Consider the following 14236-nt stretch of genomic DNA (forward strand, 5'->3'; position numbering starts at 1 on the left):
GTGTCCCAGGGGAAAATATCTGAAGTAGAAGTCAGATTATTATTCCCCTCTTTTGCTAGAGTTATGAAATCAAGCTTCATGTGAGGGATCCCTCCTTCCTCAAGGACCCTTGGGATTTTTGTTTCATGTTAACCTGGAATTGTCTTATATTAATCTACATACATTTGACGCTATATTTGTAAAACTCTCAACAGCTAACCCGGAAATATCAGTTAAGTCCATGAATGTGTCTGAATGCTGAATGTGTCATTAAGACCAACAGAGGGACTAAATGGCACAACTCCAGTGGCTGCTTTTCAAGCATTCCAGGCCTTAATCTGCAATGAAAGAAATACAACCCGCAGTCTATTCACACCTCTGTAACAATAGCGAACTGTGTAGCCTGTAAATCACTCAGCTGCTTTATAAGGCGGACATGTAATGCTAAGCAAGCTGTCGTGGCTTCCGTCAATCTCCCAGAGGTGTTTTTGATCTTTTTTGATTAAACTGATTCACTGGATGTGGAACATCATGCGTAATGACCCCTGACCCAAACCCTCTTTGTCTCAAACTGTACAGTTCTGCAGGCGCCTGTGTTGCTGCGAAATCTGAGTGATCACAGTGTTAATGTAAGCAGCTCGGTCACACTCCGCTGCCCCGCTCGGGGAATTCCACACCCCCGGATCACATGGTATAAGGACCAAAGGAAGCTCCAGCAGGTGTCTGGTGAGACTCGGAAGTGTACTTTTTGAGTACTTATTTTAAGAATCCTGTAAATGAATATATTACATACCTGTTTCTTTTATTGACAGGAATTATGTTTCCAGAGGAAGGTACTATACATATCGACCGAATTACGGTTGAAGACCAGGGACTTTATACCTGTGAGGCCACCAATGAGAGGGGGTCTGTGGGGAGCTCCGCCCACATTTGGGTTCAAAGTAAGCTACTGCTTTGACAGGGGCAACTTCACTCATTTTAATGTGTAGTATTATGTAATCTGTTTTATGGCAAGTGTAAATTTCATAGTAATAATACTAATAAGAAATAACTGTAGCTCTAAAACATGGAACAGTACTCGCATTTTTGATCAAAGGATTACCATAGGAATTTATTGGATAATTGTACTTGACTTTCCAATTTTGTTCTATCTTTTGTTTAATCTTTTAATTGATCAAATGTGACAGTAAAGATGTCTACATTAATTGTTTAAAAAAAACTATTTAATTCTGTTTTTTGAACTTTATCCATCAAAGAATCTTTAAAAAAGTGACAAATTTACTACAAAAATAATTAGTACAACTGTTTTAGACATTGTAAACATAAGTAGATTATAATTATTTCTGAAGGATCATGTGCATGACTCTGAAGACTGGAGTAATGATGCTGAAAATTCAGCTTTGCCATCAGGAATAAATGTCATTATAAAATATATTCAAATAGAAGACAGTTATTTTGAAACTGTAAGAATATTTCACAATATTACACAAAGATAAATGCAGCCTTGGTGAGCACAAGAGACTTTTCGCTGTTCCTTTCTCTCCCATCTTTTTTTTTTCTCACACTCCCTTATTTGCTCTTTTCGGATGCTTCTAAACTCAGCGCTGAGAGGAGACGTTCACGCTGTTCTCTTTCCGATAGGTCAGGAAGGAAACTGTCTCCCATTTTCATTTCCCACAGATGGCCTTGGCTTTTCAACCCCTTAAACTGTTTACCTATTTCTATGTAGGTTCATTTGTTTAGCTGTTTCTATAGAGGCTAATGCATTACTCATGACCTATAGGGAGTTGTCATGCTCATGGGGGACGAATCCGATCCAGGTCATGTCCCACTCTTTTTCAACACTCATTTATGTATCCTATAGGTTCATCTGAATTCCTTTCTCTGGAGATCCCGACCCTAGCATGTACATGTGTTGTGGCCACTCTCTTCTGGCTGCTTCTTACACTGCTAATTCGGAAACTCAAACAGGTGAGAGCCGGTTAAAACCTTTGAAGGCCAAAAAACTACTTATATTACTGTACCATGTAATAGATATATATATTATTTGGGTCATTCTCAGCCAAACTCCACTGTTGGCAAAGCAGAGTACCTGCCAATCATCCTGCACCCAGGGGAGGAGCCTCTGCTTGAGCACTGTGACAGGTTACAGTATGACTCCGCCCAATGGGAGTTTCCACGTGACCGCCTTAAACTGGGTAAATTGTGTGTTTGCTTTATAAGTTGTGTTGATGCTGTTATGAAGTATACTGATCATTCTGGTGTATTGTCCCGTTCTCCAGAAAAGCCCCTGGGGCGAGGGGCATTCGGGCGAGTAATGCAAGCCTCAGCTTTTGGCATTTGTAATTCAGTCAGCTGCACCACAGTGGCCGTCAAGATGCTTAAAGGTATATTCTGAAACATTCTGATAAAATACAGGTGTATTATGTAAAGGCAGAGGTCTTCAGCCCTGCTCCTGGGGACTCACTGTCCTGCAAAGTTTATTTCCAACCTGCTTCAGCACACATGTCTGTGTTTTTTCAAGCGATCCTGAAGATAAGCAGTTTATCCTCAAGCGATTTTCAAGCGATCCTGAAGATAAGCAGCTTCGGGTGTGTTTGAATGGGGTTGGAACTGAACTCTGCACGGTGGGTTCCCAGGGTCACTGTGATTTAGCAACGACATCCTGATCCTGGAACAGCATTCCTGTCCAGAAATTTAGTCCTAACCCTATCCCTACCCTACCCCTAAGTTATCCCTAAAATCAGAGGGAAATGATAGGTGAACAATACTGATGCTGAAGCACCAAATCCTGGTTGTAAGCCTAAACTTGGCATAAACTGTAAACTTGTCCCTCAAATCAAATTGATTGATTGGAATGTTGTTCCAGGATCAACAAAACATGCTGATCTAGGAACATGTTGTAAAATCGCATTCACTGGGTGCAGGGTTAAAGACTTCTGATGTAAGGTATTTAGTATGTATAGATCACTTATTGTGAGGAGTTATGACTGTGCTGTCCCTGCAGATGGCGCTACGCCCAGTGAACACAAGGCTCTGATGACAGAACTGAAGATCCTCAATCACATTGGTCATCACCTCAATGTGGTCAATCTTCTCGGTGCATGCACCAAACCAGGAGGTGTGAATGATATCATATCTCTGTAAACAAAAACCCTCAATGTTTATTTTTTCTTGATGCTAGTTATGAAACTGATCTCTAGTTACAAGAAAAAAAGCTTCAAGATATGCATGCATATACAGTACTGTTCAAAATGTTGGGGTCAGTAAGATTTTTTAAAAAGAAATTAATACTTTTATTCAGCAAGGATGCATTAAATTGACAGTAGAGACCTTTATATTGTTAGGCTTTAAAATATTAGTTTATATAAAAAAAAAGCTGTTCTTTTGAACTTTCTATTTATCAGAGATTACTGAAAAAAATGTTGTAATGATGCTGAAAATGCAGCTTTGCATCACAAGAATAAATTGCATTTTCAAATATATTACCATATAAAACAGCTCTTTTAAATTGTAATAATTTTTCACAATATTGCTGTTTTACTGTATTTTTTATCAATTTTAAGATCTTTAATTTCTTATGAATTACATTTTCATCATTACTTATTTCAAAAACATTTTTAAAAAATCGTACCGACCCCATAAATATATTCACAGTACAGAGATGGATGAATGTTGTTGTATGTATTACTTTTGTCTTGTTGTTTTTAGGGCCTCTGATGGTCATAGTTGAATACTGCAAGTTTGGAAACCTGTCTACATACCTTAAGAGCAAACGAGAGGTGTTTCTGTTAAACAGGGTTAGTCTATCTGTCTGTCTATCTATCAGTTTGCCTCAGTCAGTTAGTTTTGCAGAGTGTCACTCAGAAGATCTTATAAATGTCACAGCATTTTAACCTGGAAACTGTTGCTTTACCGTATCGTGAGGTTTAGAGACCTATATTTCTGCTGGCAAGTTTATAGTCTTCTCTCATTTCCTTCTGAAAAGAACAGACCAGTGTTTTACTAAGACAACAGAGGCATAGCCTACTTCCCTCTTTGTGACCATCTCTAAAACTGCTTACCTCCTTGAATGGCCTCTACAGAAGCTTCATACAAAGAGCAGTGTGTTTATGCAAAAGTCATAGAGTGATGATTGAAAATCAGAGGAACTAGTGATAAAATATGTGATACAAATGCAGTCCTTGTATTTGACTTATGTGGGGAACACATATTCACTATTAACTATGAATTTTGCCTCAATAAACTCCTAATTTACTGCTGATTAATAGTTAAGATAGTTGTAGTTGTTAAGTTTTGGTTTTGGGATTAAGGGATGTAGAATAATGTCATGCAGAATAAGGCATTAAAATGTGCTTTATAAGTACTAATAAACAGTCGATATGCTAATACAGCAATATGCTAAGCTAATAAGTTAGTAAATGAGAATTGGTCCTCAAACTAAAGTGTTGTGCATTACTCACTAGATCACTAGATAGCTGCTCATTTCTTGTGTTTTTGTGTATCTGACTCAGGTGAACAGAGACGAGGAGGGAATCATGATGGAGGGATGTAAAGGACGACTGGCCAGTGTGTCCAGCAGCCAGAGCAACGCCAGTTCAGGGTTTAGTGAGGAGAGAGCAGAGATCTCAGAGGAGGATAGTGGTGAGGTCACATCACACACATGATTTCATTTAAAGTCAGTCTTCACTAGTCTAATAATGAACCAGTAACCACTGATGAAAAAAGACAGTAAGGGGATTGTACAGGGTGGGCCATTTATATGGAAACACCGTAATAACATGGGAATGGTTGGTGATATTAAAGTCCTGTTTGTGGCACATTAGTATATGTGAGGGGGCAAACTCCTCAAGATGGGTGGTGACCATGGTGGCCATTTAGAAGTCGGCCATCTTGGATACAACTTTTGTTTTTTCAATAGGAAGAGGGCCATGTGACACATCAAACTTATTGGTAATGTCACAAGAAAAACAATGGTGTGCTTGGTTTCAACGTAACTTTATTCGTTCATGAGTTATTTACAAGTTTCTGACCACTTATAAAATGTGTTCAATGTGCTGCCCATTGTGTTGGATTGTCAATGCAACCCTGTTCTCCCACTCTTCACACACTGATAGCAACACCGCAGGAGAAATGCCAGCACAGGCATCCAGTATCCGTAGTTGAACATTGAACACATTTTATAAGTGGACAGAAACTTGTAAATAACTCATGAACGAATAAAGTTACGTTGAAACCAAACACACCATTGTTTTTCTTGTGACATTACAAATAAGTTTGATGTGTCACATGGCCCTCTTCCTATTGAAAAAAACAAAAGTTGTATCCAAGATGGCCGACTTCTAAATGGCCACCATGGTCACCACCCATCTTGAGGAGTTTGCCCCCTCACATATACTAATGTTCCACAAACAGGACTTTAATATCACCAACCATTCCCATGTTATTACGGTGTATCCATATAAATGGCCCACCCTGTACAACAAAAAATTAAAACACTGTCGTTCAAAAAGTATTTTATTCAGCAAGAATGCAAATGTTCAAGTTTTATAAAGCACATTTAAAACAACCTTGGTCGACCAAAGTGCTGTACAAAATTGCAATATTGTTTGTCTTGCCCAGCTTCTCTTCCTGAATCCATCAACCCTCTGCTGCTTGAAGACCTGATTTCTTACAGCTTTCAGGTAGCCAGAGGTATGGAGTTTCTCGCCTCTCGCAAGGTAAAGTTTCTTCCTTCCTGTTTACATGAGGGTATGTGAGAATGAATATGACTGTGGTTGAATCACAAAGGTCTTTTCATGTTTTTAGTGCATTCATCGTGACCTTGCTGCCAGAAACATCCTGTTGTCCAACAACAATGTGGTGAAGATCTGTGATTTTGGCTTGGCTCGAGACGTATACAAAGACCCAGACTATGTGCGCAAGGGAGATGTGAGTGTACTGCCATCGGTAAATCAATGTCAGTGGTCGACAACATAACGTAAAGGGTCAAATGTGAGTTATGAATGTGTTTTGCCATAAGGCACGGTTACCGCTGAAGTGGATGGCCCCTGAATCGATCTTCGACAAAGTCTTCACCACTCAGAGTGACGTGTGGTCGTATGGAGTTCTGCTCTGGGAGATCTTCTCACTTGGTAATTCCATACATCAGTCAAGCGTTCAGCGCGTCACCGTTGATTTTTTCATAGCACAACCCCTTTGAAATTTGACACAATAGAACAATTGACCTTTGTCTCTCCGGCAGGCCAGTGAGGTCATAGCAAGAGAATGAAAGTGAGGAAAACTTGATAGGAAACATGAAAGTGAAACTTTTAAACAAAGTTTTTAAAGTCACCATGAAATATGGGTTATTGTGGTTAACTAAAACTACTAAAAACATTTTTGTTCAATGAAATAAAGCTAAAATGAAAATAAAATATAAATATTAGTTGGGAAATTTCAACTAGAAGTTGCTTTGGCAATAAATTGAAATAAGTTTAACTAAAATTATTAACTGAAAAAAAAAAACCCCTAAAAGTCATTAAAACTGAAACTGTAATAAATATATATTTAAACCCAAATAACAACAAAAAAACAAAAAAATTACTAAAATCGTTTTATTATAAATTATTGATCTGTGTACATCATTTATTAAAAATTCATGTGGCTTTTTCAAAAACTTTAATCAAAAGAATGTCCCCTCCCACTTGCAGCGACAACCTGTCACTCACATGACATCACAGCAATTGCCAACGACAACGATCCAACGATCCAATCAATTCCTGATGGACAAAATAGTCCCGCCCTACATTTTTTCTCATTCAAATAGATGTTGTGGTTACACATAGGTCCTCCCTCGAAATCAAGTCTCTGTTAGGACCCCAAGCGATCCCATTGGCTTTGAACTAATGACTATTAATGTCGTATTAGTTAGATACCCAATTAGCCTGATAGCTTAGTTTAGTGCAAGAAATTAAGTCAAGTCAAGTCATTTTCATTTATATAGCGCTTTTAACAATGTAGATTGTCTCAAAGCAGCTTTACAGAGATAAATGTATAATTTAACGTAAGATTGTTTGGCTTTATAGCGGTTCTTTAATAAAGTTATTTTCCAGCTAAAGTTAGTTTTGATTGATTCGCTTCCGTCGCAACGATCATTTGTTTTTAAATTAGGGCCGCCAAGACGACACCATTCTCTCTACACAGACTTTAAACGCGAACCTGTGAGAAACGCTGATGGCGTTCACATGCGCATTAAGAACGGGTTCTATAGTTATGTGCGTTTGAATATATGTGTGCAGGTTTGGAATTCCCTGCAAACCAAGCCTAAACAAATTACTGGTGTTTCCTTATAGTTTTGATTCAGAATTTTATTTTATCAATTCGGGGTAGATACGCAAATTGAGTTTTCCCGACGACGCGTTATCTGTAGAGTGGGAAAGGGATCCTCCATAGGGAGAGACTAGTTGGCACTTCAGCACTGCGTTGACATCGGGTCCAGGCGAAGGTCCTTCATCAGATCTGGAAACGGCCTGGATCCGGCAGGCTGCGGGAAAACCTTGGGATAAACAAAGACACTAAAATTAGCGTAGATGCCATTCTTCTCATGATGTAACAAGTACATCAGGATTTATGGGAAGTGTTCCCGGTTCCAGCTGACCTAATCTATGCAGCCTAATATTGAATTATAGAAGTCTATAATGTATTATGTGAACGCTATGTCAAAGAGATGTGTCTTTAATCTAGATTTGAACTGACAGAGTGTGTCTGCTTCCCGGACAATGGTAGGAAGGCTGTTCCAAAGTTTTGGTGCTAAATAGGAAAAGGATCTACCGCCAGCAGTCGATTTAGATATTCTAGGTTTTATCAACTGGCCGGAATTTTGAGATCGCAATAGGCGTGAAGGAGTATAATGCGTTAAGAGCTCGCTCAAGTACTGCGGAGCTAAACCATTTAGTGCTTTGTAAGTAATCAGCAATATTTTAAAATTGATGCGATGTTTAATAGGGAGCCAATGCAGTTTTGACAGAACCGGGCTAATATGGTCATACTTCCTGGTTCTGGTAAGAACTCGAGCTGCTGCATTTTGAACCAGCTGTAATTTGTTTATTAAGCGTGCAGGGCAACCACCCAGTAGAGCATTACAATAATCTAGCCTTGAGGTCATGAACGCATGGACTAATTGTTCCGCATTTGTCAATGAGAGCATATGACGTAATTTAGATATATTTTTAAGATGGAAAAATGCGGTTTTACAGATACTAGACACGTGACTTTCAAATGAAAGATTGGTATCAAAGAGCACACCCAGGTTCCTAACCGACGACGAAGACTTAACAGAGCAGCCATCGAGTGTTAGACAGTATTCTAGATTATTATGTGAGGACGTTTTTTGTCCAATAATTAGAATCTCTGTTTTTTCAGAATTTAGAAGTAGGAAATTACGAGTCATCCAATTTTTTACATCAGCTATGCATTCTGTTAATTTAGTGAATTGGTAAGTTTCGTTAGGTTTTGAAGAAATATAGAGCTGAGTATCGTCGGCATAACAGTGGAAGCTAATTCCATGTTTCCTAATTATATCTCCTAATGGTAGCATGTACAGAGTGAACAGCAGCGGTCCTAGTACTGAGCCCTGTGGTACGCCATACTGAACTTGTGATTGATAAGACATCTCTTCATTTACTGCAACAAACTGATAACGGTCAGATAAGTATGATTTAAACCATGCTAGTGCAATTCCACTAATGCCAACATAGTTTTCTAGTCTATTTAAAAGAATGTTGTGGTCAATGGTGTCAAACGCAGCACTAAGATCGAGTAACACTAATAGAGAGACACAACCACGATCGGATGATAAGAGCAAATCATTTGTTACTCTAACGAGAGCAGTCTCAGTACTATGGTACGGTCTAAATCCGGACTGAAAATCCTCGCAGATATCATTTCTTTCTAGAAAGGAACATAGTTGTGAAGATACTGCCTTTTCTAGTATCTTTGACAGAAAAGGTAGATTCGAGATCGGCCTGTAATTGACTAATTCTGAAGGATCAAGTTGCATTTTTTTAACAAGCGGTTTAATCATAGCCAGCTTAAAGTTTTTTGGTACGTATCCTAGAGACAAAGATGAATTAATGATATTAAGAAGAGGATCTATGACCTCTGGAAGCATCTCTTTCATTAGCTTAGTCGGTATAGGGTCTAACATACATGTTGTAGATTTAGATGATTTAACGAGTTTAGTCAATTCTTCCTCTCCTATAGCAACGAATGAATCAAATTTTTCCTCAGGAAGACTACAATGCACTGCCTGATGCGATACTGTAGTAGACGGTTGCATAGTTATAATTTTATCCCTGATATTATCAATCTTATAAGTGAAGAAGTTCATAAAGTCATTACTGCTGTGCTGCTCGGAACCTTCTGTGTTTGAAGCTTTCTTTTTCGTTAGTTTAGCCACTGTTTCAAATAAATACCTAGGATTATGTTTATTTTCTTCTAATAGGTTTGAAAAATAAGCAGATCTAGCAGCTTTTAAAGCCTCTCTGTAAGCAATCGAGCTCTCCTTCCATGAAATGCGAAATACCTCTAATTTTGTTTTCTTCCAGTTGCGCTCCATTTTTCTGGCTGCTCTCTTAAGGGCCTGAGTGTGCTCGTTGTACCACGGCGTTGGATTATTTTCTTTAATCTTCTTTAAGCGCAAAGGAGCAACTGTGTCTAAAGTGCTGGAAAAGAGAGAGTTAAAAGTTTCTGTTGCAATATCAAGTTTTTCTAAGCTATCCGGGATGCTAAAATGATGAAACTGATCAGGAAGATTATTAATAAAGCAATCTTTAGTAGCAGAAGTGATAGGTCTAACATATTTGTAACACGGAGTCGGCTTTGCAGCCTTGGCTAAATGTAATTTACACGAGACTAGATAATGATCTGAGATGTCATCGCTCTGCTGCAGAATTTCAACGGCATCAACATCTATTCCATGTGATAATATTAGATCTAGAGTATGATTACGACGATGAGTAGGTCCTGACACGTGTTGTCTAACTCCAATTGAGTTTACAATGTCTTTAAATGCCAAACCCAATGCATCTTTTTCATTATCGATGTGTATATTAAAATCACCAACAATTAGTACTTTATCTGCAGCCAATACTAACTCTGATAGAAAGTCCGCAAATTCTTTGATAAAGTCTGTATGGTGCCCTGGTGGCCTGTATACAGTAGCCAGCACAAATCTCAAACGTGATTTATCATTTATACTATATATTTTTACATTAAGCAATAACACTTCAAAAGAATTATATTCAAAACTTGATTTCTTAGTGGTTTTGAAAATATTACTATAAATTACAGCAACACCACCCCCTTTGCGTTTCAGACGAGGCTCATGTTTATAACAGTAGTCTTGCGGGGTGGACTCATTTAAAGTAATGTAATCGCTTGGTTTTAGCCAGGTTTCTGTCAAACACAGCACATCTAGGTTATTATCTGAAATCATATCATTAACAATGAGTGCTTTTGAAGTAAGCGATCGAATATTCAGCAACCCAAGCTTTAGCATTTGCTCATCTGTATTATAGCTGTTTTTTATTTGTTGAACATCAATTAAATTTTTAACCTTAGATAGGTTTAAACATTTTTTGGATTTCCAAAATCGGGGAACAGACACAGTCTCTATATGATGATAGCTAGGTGAAAGAGGCTCTATGTGATGGGATTTATCTGATTTATCTGACCTGGGTGACGCGAGGCCGCTAGCAGACGGTTGGTTTAGCCAGTCTGTCTGCTTCCTGACCTGGTGCCCAATTTGTCATGTTTGAGCTCTAAGACTATGAGCCATATTACTAGATAGAAGAGCAGCACCATCCCAGGAGGGATGAATACCATCTCTTTTCAACAGGTCAGGTTTGCCCCAAAAACTTTTCCAATTGTCTATGAATTCTATATTATTACACGGACACCACTCAGACAGCCAGCGATTCAGTGAACACAATCTACTAACTATCTCATCACTCCTGCGAACAGGAAGGGGGCCAGAGCAAATTACAGTGCCTGACATCGTACTTGCAAGTTCACACACCTCTTTAATATTAATTTTGGTGATCTCCGACTGGCGGAGTCGAACATCATTAGTGCCGACATGAATAATGATCTTAGAGAATTTACGATTAGCATTAGCCAGCACTTTTAAATTTGCTTTGATGTCAGGCGCTCTGGCTCCCGGCAAACATGTGACTATGTTCGCTGGTGTCTCTATTTTCACGTTCCGTGTGATCGAATCACCAATTACTAGGGCACAATCAACAGAATTCTCAGTGGGTGTTTCACTGAGCGGGGCAAATCGATTTGTTGTGGTAATCGGAACGGAAGAGTGGTTTTTTGATCCGCGACTAGAGCGATCCCTCACCGTCACCCATTTGCCCGGCTGCACAGGCTCTACTTCAGCTGGAACCGAATCATGTAAAGAGTTCACTATGCTATGCGCATCCAAAATAGTATCTAAAGCTCTAGCACTCTTACTATCCTCAATTAAAGTTTGGATGCGTGTCTCTAATTCTGAAATCTTCTCTGTCAGCCTAACTGTCTCCTTACATTTATCACATATAAATCCTACATTGCCAACAGAGAAGTCTATGCTAAACATGTGACATGAAGTGCAGGTGACAATAACAGGACAAGACATTACTCACCGTGTTTGTTGACTGATTATTACTTACCTGAGCTTTTATTAACTCAAAGGCGCGAGCGCGCGAGAGAAAAATAAATAAATAAAACAGCTGAGCGCACGGGTGGCGCGTTAACAGGCTAGCAGTAGCGAATTAGCGTGTTGTGCTAGTAGTAATGGAAGCTAGCGATGTCAATCTGAGATGTTGGGTAAGCTGTATTTAGTATAAACAACTACAAATTGTAGTAAATGATGGTTCAAAACAAAGAAATACGAGGCTAAGACGGAGCTTACAGCACCGAGGCAAACACACTCACAGCAGGCAGCGAGGCAGACAGGAGCAATCGATCAGCGATGACAAATAACGGTCCAACCAGGGCCGGCGCTCCGCACACGCACATCACGCGCTGCGCGTAGGGCACCAAGTGCTTGGGGGGGCACCAACAAATCTGGGTCGTGAAAAAAAAGAAGCGTTTTTTTTTTTTTTTTTTTTTTTTTTGGGTGATTTTCGTTTTTTTGCAGAATCTGTTAGTTGAGATCACGAAGAAGCCTCTGCATGTTTGAGATAGCAGTATTGGTATATTTAAAAGCGTACATTTTGATTTTGAAATCGGCTTGTTTTTCGGAGATTCTAGCACGCAGTAGGGGCGTGTCATTGTCGGTGTGTATTTCCCCTGAATAAGCCGGCATGGCTACTTATTATGCAGCGCTCTGGCCGGCTCTATCTGATTTCAAAATTCAATGACGATGGACGCAAATAACATTACGATGTCCAGCAATCGATTTAAATAGTAGGTTACATGGGGTTTAATTTGACGTTTAATGAGATGTAGCCTAATACATGTTGTCAGTCCCAATATATAGATCTGCTAACTAAATTAACGTGTATCTCAATGGTCCAGTGGTAGAACTTTCGCCAGCCGTGTCAGAGGGTGTGGGTTCGAATCCGACCTTGTATGGGTTTTTTTTTTCTCGTATAGTTTTTTTTCTCTCATCAAAACGATTATGTTCATCAGTGGTTGTAGCAGGGACAAGCAAACGTTTGCATTATGTTTTGTGATTTCAACAGAATGAATAGAGAGTATTCGCAAGTTGTTTTCACTCGACGCGCGCTTCAATCCGTTGCGTTGCGATTGAAGCGCGCGTCGAGTGAAAACAGTGCGGTGTGTGCGCGAGCCACGCGAGAAAACTCTGTTTCCGTAGTGCCACTGATCGCGGCGGCAACGAGCACTTGATTTAAAAAAACACATTTCAGCGCTAGTATCTTATTTAAAAAACGAACGAAATGAATGCTCTGCCAGTTAACTGGAGAGGGGGGGGGGGGGGGGGGGGTACCACCAAGCATTTGTGCCTAGGGCACCCAAAAGGCTAGCACCGGCCCTGGGTCCAACACACGTGAAATTACATTCAATTTGTTTTATCATGCACCATATGGTAACCTATGCATATTTTAAATGAATAACGTTTGTATGTTCTTAGTAAATCAATCATCTCTCTCTGTGAACGGTCACATATAACAGTGTTTGTGGTCTATAGGAGCGTCTCCATACCCCGGGCTGAACATTGATGAGGAGTTTTGTCACAGACTGAAGCAGGGGACTCGGATGTGTCCTCCTGAGTACAGCACCCCGGAGATGTGAGTTCTTACACGTGAATACACTGCATAAAGCGTGAACAAATACCAATACATTTATGATAATGAGCTTGTGGGATTTGTCTGATAGTTATAGCATCATGTGGGCATGCTGGGAAAATAACCCTGAGGACAGACCTTCTTTCACTGCTCTAGTGGAGATACTGGGAGACCTCCTGCAGACCTGCGTCCAACAAGTGGGACATAATTATTGTGTGTTTATTAAGAGGTTTTCCCAGTGGGGACATTTGGCTTTCAGAAGTGAATTATTTTTTTCTTGCGTAACAGGACGGAAAGGATTATATTCCGCTAAACACTTTTATTTCTGGAGAAGGAAATACCGTCACGGCACACCTTGACCAGAAAGACATAAGCCAGAAAATGCTGGGAACTTTAAGGTACGAATGTCTTCATGTTTGAAAAGATCAACTGAATATGTATTCAAAATATAATATTTATTTTAATTGAATTTATTTGTAAAAATAAAATCTTGATAAAATCTCATTATTTATTTTAATTTGTATATACTTTAGCTACATCAACTCAGAGAAAATCAAACCCATCAACACTTTTGAGGATCTCCACAAAGAAATCACTGATGTAAGTTTTAAAATATAGTTGCATTTCACTCAGGTAAAGTTGTTGGGACTAACTTTTTATTTTACTTTTGGACAACCAGTCTGACAGTGGAATGGTTCTCCCTTCTGAAGAGTTGATTCAGGTGAAATGGACGGACAGATTCAAACCCAAGAAAATCACCAAGTAGGTGCCACAAGACTGGCCTCGATAATCTGCCACGCTACCGTTCAGAAAATTGGGGTCAGTAAAGACATTCAAAATGCTACAAAAGTTCCTTTCAATTTTACATTATATTCATCAAATAATCTTGTATGGATAAAAAACATTATCATGGTTAAGTAGCACAACTGTTTTCAACATTGATAAATCAACATAAATTGATTTTTATGTTTATTTTAAAC

The 14236-nt window shown here is 39.1% G+C and overlaps 1 protein-coding gene across 2 annotated transcripts in view; it reads left to right on the forward strand.

Annotated features, from left to right (window-relative positions):
- flt1 (fms related receptor tyrosine kinase 1) overlaps positions 1-14236 on the forward strand; it is a 37992-nt gene that overhangs the window by 21076 nt on the left and 2680 nt on the right. Inside the window, exons 14-29 of one of the 2 annotated variants that reach the window (XR_014626110.1) lie at positions 559-705; positions 792-920; positions 1844-1950; positions 2042-2177; positions 2262-2366; positions 2987-3100; positions 3691-3779; positions 4494-4623; positions 5602-5699; positions 5788-5910; positions 6002-6113; positions 13160-13259; positions 13348-13453; positions 13545-13654; positions 13790-13856; positions 13936-14075. Coding sequence is in view for 1 of the 2 variants with exons in the window: in XM_084398525.1 (XP_084254651.1) it covers positions 559-705; positions 792-920; positions 1844-1950; positions 2042-2177; positions 2262-2366; positions 2987-3100; positions 3691-3779; positions 4494-4623; positions 5602-5699; positions 5788-5910; positions 6002-6113; positions 13160-13259; positions 13348-13453; positions 13545-13654; positions 13790-13856; positions 13936-14018 (1756 nt within the window). In the remaining variant the exon portion in view is untranslated. The remainder of the gene's footprint in view (positions 1-558; positions 706-791; positions 921-1843; positions 1951-2041; positions 2178-2261; positions 2367-2986; positions 3101-3690; positions 3780-4493; positions 4624-5601; positions 5700-5787; positions 5911-6001; positions 6114-13159; positions 13260-13347; positions 13454-13544; positions 13655-13789; positions 13857-13935; positions 14076-14236) is intronic. The other variant, XM_084398525.1, reaches the window with a different exon arrangement.

The sequence above is a fragment of the Rutilus rutilus genome, assembly GCF_951802725.1.
Source record: "Rutilus rutilus genome assembly, chromosome: 24".
In the NCBI taxonomy this organism is placed as follows: Eukaryota; Metazoa; Chordata; class Actinopteri; order Cypriniformes; family Leuciscidae; genus Rutilus; species Rutilus rutilus.